The 16,143-nt window shown below is 35.6% G+C and overlaps 1 protein-coding gene across 3 annotated transcripts; it reads right to left on the bottom strand.

The window, feature by feature from the left end:
- Positions 1–11,875: 11,875 nt before the first annotated feature.
- On the bottom strand, positions 11,876–15,632 carry LOC104218073 (uncharacterized). Of its 3 annotated transcripts, none has more exons than XM_009768471.2 (5): positions 15,328–15,632; positions 14,842–15,133; positions 14,627–14,736; positions 13,176–14,393; positions 11,876–12,820 (listed from the first exon to the last, which is right to left on the bottom strand). In XM_009768471.2, exons 2-5 carry the CDS (start codon positions 15,098–15,100, stop codon positions 12,152–12,154), a joined length of 2,256 nt encoding a protein of 751 aa, XP_009766773.1. In that variant the 5' UTR covers positions 15,101–15,133; positions 15,328–15,632; the 3' UTR covers positions 11,876–12,151. The 3 variants fall into 3 exon arrangements, with proteins under 3 accessions (XP_009766773.1, XP_009766772.1, XP_070027100.1); XM_009768470.2 differs by having other exon boundaries at positions 14,627–14,745; positions 15,328–15,631; XM_070170999.1 differs by having other exon boundaries at positions 14,627–14,745; positions 14,842–15,631.
- Between the last annotated feature and the right edge of the window lie 511 nt (positions 15,633–16,143).

The following is a 16,143-nucleotide window of genomic DNA, read 5'->3' on the forward strand; positions in this document are numbered from 1 at the left end:
TCTCTTACCTCTTTCTCCTTAAATAGTTTGGATCTTTGCCTGCTAGACATTTCTTTGGCTGATTAGTTGGTTGGATATAGAATTGTCATTTTTTTCGAATGATTATTAGATCGTGGGAGTTGGGGTGGCCAGCCTACTAAATAATTAATATTTTCCATGTCTTTTAGGAATAGGATTTGGCCAAATGCATGAAATAAAGATTAAAAAGAAAATGAGCATGTCATAAGTTTTTTTTACTCGGCTGTCTTTATTTATTTTGTTACCCCGATCGTTAGGAGCATGTTTTAGGCAGATCACACTTGGGAAGGAAATTTAGGACATTTCTTGTTTTGGCTTTCGAGGCAAAAGGTTGCCCCCTTTAGTTAAATTTGTCGGGGGTATACCTTTATTCCGGCAAATGCCCCGTGGTATTCTGTAATTAAAGGCCGAAAGTAGAAGTTGTAGTATTTTTATTCTTATTTTTTATATTTTTTTATTAGGTGGTGACAACCTCGAGCCTCTTTCGTGTTTATTTTTTCTTTATGTGTTTTTTTACCTCAATTTAAATATTTTAAAAGTCAACTAGATCATGTACGCAATCGTATTAGTTACGGGATTATGGTAGTGCCTAACACCTTCTACCCGAGTCAAATGAACCCCCTTATCTAGAACTCTGATGCATACTGGTTTAAGAGTCAAACGTATTTTGAAGGAAAATTATTATTTTAAAAATGGTGACCTGGCACACCGATACCAAATGTCAGGTGGCAACTCTGAAAAATTCTTTGAAATGCAATATTTTTGTCACTTTCTAATTGAAAGCCCTTTTGAGCTTTACAAAATCTTCTTATTATTTTAAGAGGGTTAGTGAGGTGAAAAGGGGGTATGACAAATGGGAGGTGCACTGATAGGAGATGGTAGTGCACGGTAGGCTAGCTGAACCGAATAATGCATATGAGGACCACGACCACCTGAAGCACCATGGGATGCCTGGAGTGCTGAATGAAACAGCCCTGGAGGATGGCCTCTATCAAAAGTACCCCTACCTCCAGACGAGGCACCACTTAATCTACTAGAATGACGAGGTCTCTTATCAGATCCCTGACCACTCCCCTGAGCTAGTAACATCTCGACTCGCCTGGCAACATTGGCTGCCGCCTGAAAAAAAATTTTGCTCCAAGTCTCCTTAGCCATCTGAAATCTGATAAACTGAGCAAGTCCCTCAATAAACCTCCTCACCCCCCTCCTCTCTCTCTCTCTCTCTCTCTCTCTCTCTCTCTCTCTCTCTCGGTAGGAAGCAGAAGAATAGCATGACAAACCAGATCTACAAATCGAGTCTCATACAGAGTGACAGTCATAGAACCCTACTGCAAACGCTCAAACTGCCTCCGATAGTCCTCTCTCTGAGTGATAGGAAAGAACTTCTCAAGAAATAGCTGAGAGAACTGGTCCCAACTCAGAGTCGGCGACCCAGCTAGTCTGGCCAACATATAATCCCTCCAACATTTTTTGGCAGAACCCGACAAATGAAAAGTAGCAAAGTCGACTCCATTGGTCTCTACTATCCTTATATTCCGTAACACCTCATGACAACTATCCAGATAGTCCTGGGGATCCTCTGAAAATGCGTCGCTGAAGTGAACCGGAAAAAGCTTAATAAACCTATCCAATCTCCACAAGGCCTTAGAAGACATAGCCGATCCATTACCGATCTGTGCCGCAACACCCGACTGAACTACCCCAACCGGATGAGCTGCTAGAGTCTGAAACTGGGGAGCCACCTGCTTCGGAGTGTGAGTAGCGGGGGTCTATGCTCCTCCCACAGCCTGAGAGATAGTTGGTGCTACAGGAAATGTGCCGACCTGTGCCACACTCTCCATGAGGCCCACTAGACGGACCAAAGCATCCTGAAGTACCGGGGTGGCGATGAACCCATCTAGGACCAGAGCTAGTCCCGTTGGGACGGTCTAGGCTGGAGCATACTCATCAAGCTCTACCTGAGGCTCCACCGCTGGTGCTGCTGCTCGAGCTTTGGGCTGAGCCCTGCCCCTGCCTTGGCCTCGGCCTCTTTCCCTTGTAGGAGTTGCTGCTGGGGGCTCTAGCTGCTACTCAGCTGAAGATACAGTATGCGTTCTCTCCATCTACGAGAGAATAGAATAGAAGATTTCAATCAGCAATGATAGAATAAAATCGCACGACAGAGAAGAATAGAAGGGAAACTGTTCCTAACTCCACAGCCTCTGGAAGATAAGTACAGACGTCTCTGTACCGATCCTCCAGACTCTACTAAGTCTGTTCGTGACTCGTGAGACCTATGTAACGTAGTGCTCTAATATCAATCTACCCTTATTTCACATGTTGCGGTGTGCAACTGGATCCCACCATATAAACATATTCACCCTTATTCCACCATATCAATCTACCTTTATTATACTTGTCGCGGCGTGCAGCCCCATTCCACCATATTAGTACCAAACACTCACTGCACATAGTCAAATCAACAGTTCAGACTACAAGCCTTTACAATTAGTAAATACCAAACCGAACCAAAGGAAACCTTGCACAATATAGAATCCACACAAGTAACACTACACAGCGAGATCAATCTAGCAATTTTCAATTATAAGGTGTAAACAAGTCAATTAAAGCAAAATAGCAGGGATTCGTGAAACTATGTAAAGATCTAACATAATTAGCAGGACACGATATTGACTAACAGGTAGCAGTTAAGCATGAAAAGCATTTAGGACATATTACAGTTAAGATAGGAAGGAAACAATTAAGGAAAAATGGTAAATCAGGGAAAAACAGATAATCCGGCGGCGTATAAGCACTCTTCACCTCGCATATACGCCGCTCAGATGGATTCCATATAGCAAATAAGTCAAGGGTTCCTAATCCCTCAAGTCAAAGTTAGACACGACACTTACCTCGCTTCACGAGCTACTCAATGCTCAATTACCGTTTTTCCTCTAGTATCCACCTCCAAACCACTCGTATCTAGCCACAATGAACTCAATAACATCAATTATTGCTAAAGGAATCAACTACAATGCATAAATTTAGGTTTCCCAAACTTTTCCCCAAAAAGCCAAATATCGACCTCATGCCCGCTTGGTCAAAACTCGAGGTTTGGACCAAAATCCATTTACTCATTTATCTACGAGCCCAGATATATAATTGATTTTGGAATCAGATCTCAATTCGAGGTTTAAATCCCCAATTTTTCAAATCCCTATGCTCTACCCAAAAATCCCAAATTCTACCATGAACACTCTAGATTTTAGGTTGAAAATTCATGAAATGTGATGGAAATTAAAAGAAAGTGGGTTAGGATCACTTACAAAGTTTTGGAAAAGAGTTGGTCTTGGAAGAATTGCCTCTAGGGTTCTAGGATTTGAAAGTTTGGAGTATGGAAGAAAATTCCGTCTAAGTTTCATTTACCCAACTGCAGATGTCGCAAATGCCCGCAAATGTGAATGAGGCATCGCAAATGCGAATCCCTTCTCATTTCTGCATTTGTTCGCAAATGCGGTGTTTAGTTCGCAAATGCGAACATGGGCAAGACCTCAAATGCGACCATGTGATCGCAAATGCGAAAAGCACCCCTCCCCAGTTCACATCGCAATTGCGAGAAATTGATCGCAATTGCGAGAAATTGATCGCAATTGCGAACATTGGCCCCCACAGCTACTCTTCGCATATGCGATGAGTAGGTTGCAAATGCGAACACAACAGTAGTCGTAAATGCGAATCTTGATCTCGCAATTGCGAAATCAGAGGTGTGCAACATGAACTGAAGCACACCAACAATTTTTTTCTAAGTTCAATCACTTTGTAGTCTATCCGAAACTCACCTGAGCCCTCGGAGCAAACATGCACACAAGTCAAAAACATCATACGAACTTTCTCGCGTGATCAAATCACCAAAATAATTCGTAGAACTTCGAATTTAGCACCAAATAAAATGAAATTCTCAAAAACACTTTAAAATTTCTATTTTCTCAACTAGACGTCCGAATCAAATCAAACCAACTCTGTTTCTCATCAAATTTTACAAATAAGTTATAAATATTATATTGGACCTGTACCGGACTCCGGAACCAAAATACGGACCCGGTATCAACAAGGCCAAACATCAATCAATTCTTTAAAGGGATTTTTTCCTAACTATACCATATATGAAACCTTATTACCCTAAATGTGCATAGTTTGTTAATTACCCGTCCAGTCCACACATTAACTACAATTTATATACCATTCGACTATTAGGCATTAAAAGGGCAAAATATTCCCTAAAAACGCGCTAAAATTAAGGAAAGAATCTTGGTGTTAATTGATTTTACATTAAATTCAATTTTTAAAAAGGGAAAGGAGATTTCTCATCTGCGTATTTTTCTCCTGAACTACAATTCAAATTCTCGAAAAAAAAAACGAACAATTCAAATTTTCGAGTTTCAACAACTCAAAGTTGAAAAAATCTGTTCTTCCATATATTTTCCACCATTGATAGTCATTAAAAAGCTTGAAAGCTTTAAATTCAAATTTGGGTTTTCAAAAATCATTATTTGTTTGGATTGGGTGTTTTTGTAAATAATTCGGAATATGTTTAGGAGTTTATATCTCAATTTTGAGGGGTTTTGGTGAAGGTTAGACTTGGTTTTGACTGAATTTCAGATTGAAACTTGAAGAAGAAGAAGAAGAAGAAGAAGAAGAAGAAGAAGAAGAAGAAGAAGAAGAAGAAGAAGAAGAAGAAGAAGAAGAAGAAGAAGAAGAAGAAGAAGACATATTTCCAGAAATTGTAGATAAATTGTAGATAAATTATAGATTGGGAAGATTAAAACTTCTACAAATCTTCTACAATTATGTCGAAAATGCCAATTATGCTACAATTGAAATGGGAATTGGGATATTAAAATTCAATGTATCCAGTTTGTAGATATCTTGTAGATAAATTGTAGATTATTTGTATTCTGATTGTAGATGCATTGTTTTCTGTTTTCACAAATCCAAAACGACTAAAGCTTCTACAAAATCTTCTGCAAAAAATAGTCTACAATTTATCTACAATTTTTCTAATTTTTCTATAATTTATCTACAATTTCTACAAAATTACTACATTTATACTACAATTAAACTTCAATCTTATGTGAAAAAAAATATTGACAACAAAATTTGCTCTTCATCTACAAAAATCGTCACCGTTTATTGGATTGGTACATTGAACTTTTCTGACTCTGGCAACTTTTCTGGCAATCGGACAACTACCTACAAGTCTACCACAAGCAACACACCTTCTGAAATCTCCAATAGCGATGGTAAAAAGGAGCAGCGACGGTGGTGCTGACCTTGTACTCTTCGATATTTTTTTCCGGTAATTGAAGAACCACCCACAAGTGTACTGCGTACAGCTATCAAATCAACACATCTTCCGTCAACTTATGCTGGCAAAATAGCTTCATTTAGCTACTACAATTTTAGCAATTATTACATGAATTACTAGGTAAAATGAGATTCATCACCTAGCCAACAACTTATTTAGTATACTTTTTTTTTAAGTTTATAAAAATGGATTAAAAAGCAAAACAGAGTGGAATAAGAAAGAAATGAGAAATAGAAACGGAGAAGAGAAAGAAATGGGAGGGGGATAACGGGCTAGTCAGATCTTAGTAATTAAGGGGAGAGAGAAACGTGAGATATATGGACACCTTTAATTAAGGAGTAAGAAACTGCCAATTAATTATACCTCTAAATTAATTATGGTATATAAATGGTAATTTGGTATGCTGAAATGTAATAAACACAAACCTTAAACATTGAGGGTAATAAAGTTTCATATATGGAATAGGAAGGTAAAAATCCCTTCTTTAAAACTATTAGATTCTCATTACTTTTTAATTTTTAACAAAATTTCATAACTCGAGCTAGGGACCTCAGAATTTGATTCCGGGCATACTCCCAGGTCCCATATTACATTACGGACTCACCGGTACCGTCAACACACGGGTCCGGATCCGTTTACTCAAAATGTTGACCGAAGCCAACTAAAATCAAATTTTAAGGTAAAATTTCTTATTTTTATCAACTTTCAACATAAAAACTTTTTGAAAACACGTCCGTACTGAGCACGCAAATCGAGAAAGATAAAAATGAGATTTTTAAGGCTTAAGAGCGCATAATCGGGTTCTAAAACATAAGATGACCTTTCGTGTCATCACAATATTCTTGGATGCATGAAGATCAAGGGGTGCGATGAATCATCAAGCAAATACTTATGTTGATTTATGTGAAATTTTGTACATTATTTCTGATCTATGTTACAATCAAGCCTCACATTGGCTAATATTTTTCTTCAAATTTTAGTTATTGTACAAGACTTATGTACCGCAGATGCTATTAATTGATAAGTACAAAATGTGTATTTTGAAATTTATTTTGTGAAACTTATTTTTAAATGTCAATTTGTGCAGAATAAGTTATTTCTCAAACTTAATATGTTATTAGTTTTAATATAATATACACGGAAACAGAATAATTGGAAAATTTTAGAAAAAAAATCAAATAGCTAAGTAACAGAGGATTTGTGAGAGAAACTTTTGTCACTATAATAAATTAATTGTTTTGTCAAAAAATTAAAATATAATAAAATAATATAACCACGACTTTTTGTATGATTTGTAGCCACAATACTTTTAGTCCGTAGCTAACAAAAATATTTTTGCTACGGACTAATATATGAAAGCAGTTACATATCTCAATTTCCGTGGCAAATAAATTTATATCTTTTGTCACACTATAACACTTTGTGGCTACCATATAAAGATAGCTACAGATTTATTTGTCATGGCAAGAGTATAAAATCATTTACTATAAATATATTTGCGTGGCAAAAATATAAAATCATTTGATATAAATATAGCTACAACACAAAAAATTCGCATCAATAAGTATTAATCCTTAGCCACGGACCATGTAAAGCTTGTAGCTAACTTTTAGTTATACTACATTTTGCTACGAATAATATGGGAAAAAATATTGTGGCTAAAGTGTTTAGCCACAAAAATTTTTATAATTAGCTACATTATGTTTTATAGCTATAAATGCATTATGTTATAGTGACATTTCAAGCAATGCGCGTGCCACTGCGATAATAGTAGCCTGAGAATATTTATTATTATCTGATAAACGAATTATTAAGAAACTTTCTTCTTTAGGTAGTTCGTGCAAATTCGATGAAATATTTCGCTAAATTATTATAGAAAGAGAGTGAACCACGGTGGGAATCAAGAAATTCTAAATGATTGATCAACTTTTAAAGTCTAAAACCCATCCCAGGAAAATACATCGAAAACCCAGGAGAAATTTTAAATGCTAGACTAAACTTTTAGTACATGATTATTTAATATATATCAGCTCAGCTCTCCCTTGTTCTTCATTCATACTGACATCTGGAAGTGCAGTGGGAGCTTATTTTACTCATCTCATTAATTGTAGTTTTTAAAAGCCTAGCTATATTGGCTATAGTTATTCTTTTATCTGTGATTTGAATTATATACGTATTCCCTCTTTCGGGTTTGTCTTCAATTAAAACTGGAAAAATTGTCCAAGTACCCTTTACAGATAATTCAAATTTAATGCCTAACTCCCTCTTTGGAGTCTTTACCAAAATTGAAACTGGAAAATGTCCAATGGACATGGTGGTTCTGTTCTTATACGTGATAGCAGGTTGCCAGGTTCAAACGAATGATTTTCGTACCTTGTGTTTATGACTTCATTTATTTCTTTCTACTTCTTGAATGAGCTTAACTTTTGTACACTTATCATATTACTTAAAAGAGAAAACTATAGGTACGTTTATGAAAAGTGACATTACCAACCCGAAAAATAAGGTAGATTATTTTTACAACGGATTAAAATAATTAAATGGACAATGTAAAAAATATTTTTTTGATAAAGAGGCAAGGGAAAGAACATTTGAAAAAGTTGAAAAGGAAGAGAAAAAGCAAAACCTTAAAGTAATGGCCGAAAAGAAAGGAAAAACAAAACTTCATTTGAAAGATAAGATAAGATACGAATAGAATTGGCTTCTAATGAAAGGAATTTCTTTTGAAAGAAAGGAAAGTGTAGTGGTGAATTGGACCTATTTAAGGAAGAAATTTTCTTGTAGAGTATGATGAGGAACTCCTTTTTAACTTTTGCCAGAGATAGTTGAGTGTTCACCTCGTGCAGCTAGCTTTAGCTTGTAACTGTATATAGTACGTATGATTTTACTAACATACAAAAAGTATTTTCTTTGCTTATTCTTCCCTTTCGGTAGGCTAGGACGATGTAGGTGGGTCAAAGGGCAGGACATAATTAATTAGTGAAAGATTTTTTGTTTCATTGTTTGCAAGGTCGCATCTCTATGTAAGTAACCTAAAGTTACTACTATTTCTTTTAGAAAAAGTTTTGAAAGAAAAAAGCATCTTGGCAATTTTTTTGAAATACATATTTTTGAAACACTCACAATCCCTCTTAAAAGCTAAAAAGAACCAAACACATTTCCTTTATGTAGTAAAAACTTTTCCATAAAACCATACCTAGATCTTTTTTTCTTTCTAAAAAGTTGTCCAACGAAAGAAAAAGTGAAGTGTTTTGATGAAAGTGACTTACAAAGTGTAGATGAAGTTAAAGTTTTTGAAGAATTTAATATAAAGTACATTTTCAATATTACAATATATACAACCAAAAAAAAGGAGTCCGAACCAAAATGTTTGGTTCTTTTGGACTCAAATGTCACGTCCTTAGTCTTAAACTAACTGCACGTACGACACTTGACAACTCACTCACGATCTTGCATAACTTGCTCACGTTTTTGTTATACCAAGTCAGCCCTACTACACTCATGATCGCTAATAGAATGGAAGAAAGAACACATGAGAATTGTCAAAGGTAGCTTTTGTATTAGAGAGAACTTGATTATTTTGCTTAGTTGATGAATTACAAATGAATGCCCCCTATTTATACTAATCACCTAGGGGCTAGTATGTAAATAATAATTGTTCTACAAGTCCTTCCGTATTTACAAATAAGTCCTTCTTTAGAATATTCTACATAGGTAGAATCTTTTAAGGACTTTCCTAACAGTTCTATAGGGTTCTATGGTCTTCCTAAGCAACCTCTATATTTCTCTAGAACCTTCCTACAAGTGCATAAATATCTAGAACATTTCCAAGGAAATTCTCCATAGTTCTAGAATATTCCACCAAGATCTAGTTCCTAACTTATGTAACCATTCCATATGGCAAAAATATATGACAAGTGACACCTATGAGGCATGATGGTGTGGCGGGTCATGACACAAAGAACCGAAATGTGTAGAAAAAAAATATGGTGACCAATTTATATAAAAGACGCTATACCTTAACGGCCGTTTGGCAAAGCTAAGTATAGCGTTTTTTTATATAAATTGGTCACCGTGTTTTTTTTCTACAAATTTCGATTCTTAGTCCAAAAGAACCACATTTTGGTTCCGGACTAAAAAAAAAAAACGGAGTGCTTCTTTTAGGGAAGGCAGAGGCAATTTGAACTTTAACTCAGAAACTAATTGAGCTATTAAATTCTGTCAATATATTTAGTTTTGTAAGTCGATAGAAAGGTTAACATTTAAACGTGTTAGCTTGTATCAGATTCAGATATATGCACAAAATACCAACTTCAGATAATAGATATGCTCTCTAATTACAGGCGATTTTGACAGTCAACGGTGAATAGTTGCTTCTTTTCATTTTTACTTCATTTGAGGGGTAATTAGCTGAACTTTCACTGGAAGATTTTGGAAGGGTGCTTTTGTTTTCTTGTCCTCCTTTTGTTCGGGTAGTACTTTATTTCTTTTTAAAACGGAATCTTAATACAGCTTGTATTATATAATGAGCTCGTTCTTACTAGCTTAATTGTTGTGTTATTATGACAAACTTTAAGCTCATCTTTTCATAAAAAAGCCTAGGAATCATATCGTAATGATTTATGATTTGATACCTCTTTCTGGTGTATAACTGAGTCGCTTTACTAAAAGTAATGACATAACCTTTTGTTCCTTGTCTTGTTATTTTTGTCTTCAAATCCTTCCAATTTTTTTTTATTGCGTATACTTCAAAAAGGAATAACGAATAATATGCAAATGATTAGAGTTGTTATAAGCCAGTACTGGAATTTGAACAACAACATTTGATACTACATTTTGAATTGAACTATTTGCACTATTAAGGTATTTCTTTTTTTTGGTAAGATAACATTGTTTAATCGCTTTTAAAATAATAGCCGAAAAATATATATTTTTTGTATATATATACATTCTGTATGTTATATACAAAACTTATACAAATTTTATACACTTTTTTGGCTACCAAATATAAATAATTGTTGGCGCGTGAAAGTGGAAAAAGCTAATTTTTTAAAACAATTTTAAAGGGATTTGATTTGACGTAGTATAAGCATCTCGCCAAAGAATAAGAAAATTATTCAAGATCTATAATAATATACGTTTGATAACAGGAATTAAATTGAGAACATGCATGGGACTAACCCCAAAAAGATTAAAAGAAAGGCAAAATTGCCTGGGAGACACCTCTACTTATTCGAGTTTAACAAACCGGTCCTCCTACCTCACAAAGTTTCAAATAGGCACCTATACATACTTAAAACTAATATTTTAAACATATTTGACCATTGCAAGCCTATGTGGCATTGAATATACTAAGTTTTACAGAGTGCGTGGGTACACACGCTTAAGAGCAAATGAAGGTAATGTTTTGATTAAGAAAATATTTTAAACTAAAAAAGTAATGACAATAAAATAAAATAAGATAAAAAGAAAAGGAAGAAATTTCCCAACCCCTCCAATCTTTTCCACTCCTCTCTTCGCGTAAACCCCCTTCCCCTTCTCTACATCCTCCATTTTTCCGGACATCCCGCCACCGCTAAGCAGCTTTCTACATTTATTGTTCCTATCCATCAGATTCACAAAGAAATAAATTAGAAATTATATACAAAAATACACACACGGTTCTACTACTTAAATTCTCTATCCTCAACTGCTTGCATCATACCCAATTTAGAGTTAATGCAAAAGTTATTCCTGAAAGAGAAATAGTGGAAAAATCAAAATTTGTGCTCAACTAGGGAAGAACAGTCTTCAATAGAGGGAAGCCTAATAAATATTCGAAAATTTTAAATGAAAAAAAGAGTTACAGCGATCCAACCCAAAATCAGAATTTTATATCTGAAACTCAAGGCGAGCAGCTCACGACTCCGACTCCGATTTTGGCACCCTCCCTATCAAATACAAGCTAAACCCTATTCCGTCATTCTCCAAACCTTAAAAAACCTCAAGGCCTCCTCCTCCGCCTCCCGTTACAAAACCCTAACTCTCGCCGATGTTGGCCTCTCCACCACCTGTCGTGAAGTGACCGACCTCCCAACCTCTCAATCGACGAGATACAATACAATATAAGAGTCATTATCGGCGAAAATTCCGGTCAAAGTTTCGGATCTAAAACCCATATGATAGTAGAAACATAAAATACAAAGACAATGGGGTAAAGATAAGGAAACGGGAAAAGCATGATCGAAATACAGGATTTTTATGTTTGAATTTTATTTTTATTTTTGATTTTGATTATTTTTAATCTACCATGTGACATGACATCTACACATTGTTATTTTTTTGACGTGGCAGCTAACGTGGAGGAGATTGTATTACACGCACTGATAGCCTCCTATTATAAGCGTTTATTATACACGATTTGAAGGAGTATAAGTGTTCAATTGGCACATTGTTAAGTTTGGGAACCGACACGACAAAATAACAAATATAGGTGTTATTTAGACTATTAATTACAACTATTCTGCCTCAAAAGAAAGCAAACTTAATATGAATTGTTTATTCAGATATACTAGTAGCAGTAATTAATTACATACAATAGAAAAAGCAACTAGTATACGTATCACTTTTACGACCCCATGTGTACCCCTCTAACCCCAAGTTTTGTTTGCCCTTTCCAAGGCACAAGCAGTCCAACCTTTGAGAAAGTTAATTGGTCCCATATCCTTAAACGAATGGCATCTCGTCACGTGAATCTCCCATGTGACCTTCGTCAGACCTTGTTCTCTTACCCCTTCTCATTTTTTTCCCTCACACCGTTACTTTGTACGCCGTTTCATGCATTAGTTCTTCTATAATGTCACGTTCAATTTCACTTACTATGCTTTCCACTTGTTCTTGAAATGGATCACTTGCAATTCCAAGCTCTGTTTTTTCCAAATCTTTGCCAATCAATGCATCAATATCTTCAAGAACTTGACAATTAGCTGAAGGGAAGCTTCGTATTCTCATGCACAACGTGTCAATCAATTCCTTCCCATTCATTCGACAACGTTGCCTTGACTTGAAACTAAAATATGGTTTCAAGATATCAACTAGGAGCTCATCCACAAGTTGGAAAATTAACTTTCTGTTACATCTCAGGGTTAAAGTAGAATTCGGGGTGGTGAAAATGGAAGTGGTTATAGGGAGGTGAAAAAGTTCAAAGTGGTGAAAAATGGAGGGGTCAAGAGGGTGAGAATGAGAGTACCATTTGGCTAAGGACAGGGGAGTACTTTTGTCGATACCCGTACGTTTTAGTATTCTCTGAATGTACTGAAATTCGGCTCCATCACCGGAAATGGTAGCACCGTTACATGTGTCGCGGTTCATTTCTTGGAATTTCGTGGTGAGCTTATAATGCTTGTACCTATGGCTCGAACTACTAGATAACTGTGTGTTCCTTTTCGATGGATGAGTATCTGATTCTTGCTGCTGTGACTGTCATCACAAACCAAAAAAATAATGCACAAAATGTCATGAAAAAGATTTACTCATTTTTGAAAATTACAAGATTTAATTAATCCTACTAAGTTTGAAATTAAAACTAAAAAAACGTCCTGGTTTTATTTTTTGTGGCAGGGATGATAATATTTGAGTCAAACAATGTACTTTTCAATGTTAATTTAAACATAAAATCTACATATTTAAAAGGTAATTCAAAAATGTTACAATTAATCATAATTAATAATTTACTTAAAATATGTAAAAAAAATATTTGAAAAAATTGGGTTCATTGGGAAGAATACCTTTGACTTTCAAATAGTAAAAGTATAGTACAAAATATTTGTATTACCTGCTTAATGAGTAATTTGGTGGGTGGTGGAGAAGGGTCTTTCTTTAATGGCAAAATGGTGGGAACGCTGTTGTTAACAAGTTGATTTGACAATGAAGTTTTCTTGCACTTCTTGTCTTTATTAGTTGCTGCTGCTGAACGAACGAATGGCTCCTCTTTCTTGCTACGAATAGCATCACAAGCTTGCGGTGGCTTCTTAGGATGTGCACTACTGCGGCATTTGTCACCTTTTCCCTTTTGAATAGCATTCTGCTCTAAATGGCGCTTCTGTTTCACTTGCTCTTGTTGTGAACTTTGAGTCTTGGGCTTTGTGACTATTTTAGCTGGTAATGTGGTGGGGTTCTCTGGAAGTGGAGATAATGGTGAAAATCTAGGAGAATGAGAAGTTTGACTTTTTGCCGTCGATGAGTTGACTGGTTTACTACTCTTGGGCTCCAAGAATCTGAACCTAGGTGAGCAAGAAGGAGTTGTTTGTTTACTTGGGCTAAAGTCATGATCATCTCCATGTAATTTGGCTAAAACCTTAGATGTTTGTTTCTTTGGTTTAAGCAAAACAACTTGATCATCATATTTAGCAGTAGCTAATTGGTCATCTTTCCTTCTGAAACTTGTGTTAGTAATGTCATGACCAACTTTTCTGCTAACACTTTCTTTGACTTGCTTCACAATTTGCCTAGCATAATACCCTGGACTTCTGTTGTAATTCTCATTATTTTCATAGCTGCTCATCCTCCTATTCCTGGCCATATTTCTGCTAGCAGTAGAATAAGCCGAATGTTCAAATACGTCACCCATGTTATTCTCTTTGTTGATTTGAAGTGATAACCTGTGATGATAATGATCCACATCTGACCTCCTGCTAGCTGAAGATATTCTTGGTGTCTCTGGAAGTGACAGAGTACCATTGTCACTACTTTCAAAGTTGCTCAATCTTCTGTTTTTACTGTTTGACTGGCCGCCGTGGCTCTGATTATTAACCACATTCTTGGACTTTGGTGGAGGATTATTACTATTGCAAGTGGAAAGTGAAATACGAGGGGAGTTATTTTCAGGGAGAAGATCAAGACCCATAAGTCTAGCTACTAGAGTTGGAGTCTTGGTCCCCGCTGGAGAGGTGCTGCTACATTCTGATGAAATATCATCTGTCCTTGTTCTTGAGGTTGACGTTGACACTCTTGATGATCTGGAATCACAGCTTGTTCTGATTTGAATTCCCACCTGAAATATTTTACGTAGACCAAAATTAATTCACAACAAAATAATTAAATGTTCAAACAGCATCATAATTATCACAACATTCAACTTTCAAAGAACATCAAACATTAACCCACCCACCCCCCCAAAAAAAAAACCAACAAAAAAAAAGTCTATCTTTAAGACTTTGGGAAATGAAATGCTTATTAAAATATTAATGTCAAGATAATGAAGGTAACGGTTACAATTATACTAACCGGGATATTCAAATTTTGGTCGTCTATTTTCATGGTTGATGAAGACAATGAACTTGACACAGATTTCCGTTCCACAACAGGCTCTTCTAAATCCAAGCTGTTTCTTGGTGCTTCAAGTCCTGCAGTTTTTTTAGTCAAACTCCCACATATAACCAAAAAGAAGGCTAGAGAAAGAACCCCATATATAAAGTTGGGGTGATTTTGTTAAAAGTTACCTTTGAGGAAAGAAGGTTTTTGTTCTTGTTGAAGGAAATCAGAAGAAGTTGAATGAGGTTTGAAAGAACGAGATTGGTTCAAAGCCAACTGAAAATGAGGTAAATCAAAGATTTGGAAGCACATGCAACCAGCTGGAGGAGGAGCTTCTTCATTATTATTCAGTACTACTTCTTCTCCTCTTGATCCTCTTCTTCTATGGGTAGATCTATTACTAGTACCACTGCCACTGCTGCCCCAGTACAGCCACTCTTTGCCCATTTTGATAGTAGACTGATATTATTCTCTCTAAAGCTGGTTGCATAAGAAATATAAACAAGTTTTTCAAAAGTTAAAAAATGAAAACGACAGAAGTACTACGTACTGCTTTAGCTCAAGGAGTAGTCACTGCAGACCAAGAAGTGAGAGCTGAAAAGTAAGGGTAGTGCACTGCTTTGTACAATGGAAGCGCAAAATACGGATTCATGGAATGAGATGATTTCAGTTACCTTATGATTTTGCTGGAGAAAAAGTTTCATGAAACAGTGCTGATGATGTATGGCTTTATCTGTCTCTTTTTCTTTGTACTCTCTTTTTAATCTAACTAAGAGATAAAGGGGTTTAATTTACAGTCACTCACTCCCAAGCAAGAAATAGCAGAGCAAAGACCAGAAAACCAACTTTTTCTCTTGGGAATAAAAATGGGAAGAAGAAATGCAGGAGATGAAAATATGAATAAGGCTCTAGCTCTATATAGGAGTATGTTTTTATTTTATATTTCAGGAGTAACGAGGCAATGTCCACTATTCTTACTCTTTGTGGGGTTTTAAAATACGAGGTGTGGTATATTGGGGATCTGCAATAAGTCCCTAGCTCCTTCCCTGTTTTTTTGAATCATGACGTGTAGTTTGTTTGTTTATTCCCTCCTCTCTTTTTGTTTCTCTTTTCTAACCATGGTTAAACACCTCCACTTCCACTCTAGTTTTATTAAAGGATTTATGTTGTAAGTATATATTTGTAATATAAGAAATTTGGCTTTGTTATATAAATAGGTAGTGTACAGAACTTTTAATTGGAGTATATTATTAGTGAAATTTTACCTGTTATAGCAAGTTATCTTATCATATTTGTTATGAATAAGTTCATGTTATTGCGGGTAATTTAACCTCATGGTATAGAATTTTACAGTGTTAGTCAACCAAACTTAGATCAAATTCGTTTTACACTATTAATCCAATTTAATTGGATATAACAGGTTGCTCTTCCATTTTTTTTAATTTACCATATGAAGCTATGAAAGGACAACTTTATCTCATGGTGCAAGA

This window comes from Nicotiana sylvestris, chromosome 3 (genome assembly GCF_000393655.2).
Source record: "Nicotiana sylvestris chromosome 3, ASM39365v2, whole genome shotgun sequence".
Classification (NCBI taxonomy): Eukaryota; Viridiplantae; Streptophyta; class Magnoliopsida; order Solanales; family Solanaceae; genus Nicotiana; species Nicotiana sylvestris.

What these genes read in the sequence shown, in the direction of transcription:
- LOC104218073 (XM_009768470.2), bottom strand. Translation starts at nt 15,100, where the DNA reads ATGGGCAAAGAGTGGCTGTACTGGGGCAGCAGTGGCAGTGGTACTAGT. An exon ending in ACCAAAATTTGAATATCCCG is followed by an intron (nt 14,394 to 14,626) that starts GTTAGTATAATT and finishes AAAATATTTCAG; the next exon opens with GTGGGAATTCAAATCAGAAC. An exon ending in CCAAATTACTCATTAAGCAG is followed by an intron (nt 12,821 to 13,175) that starts GTAATACAAATA and finishes TTGTGATGACAG; the next exon opens with TCACAGCAGCAAGAATCAGA.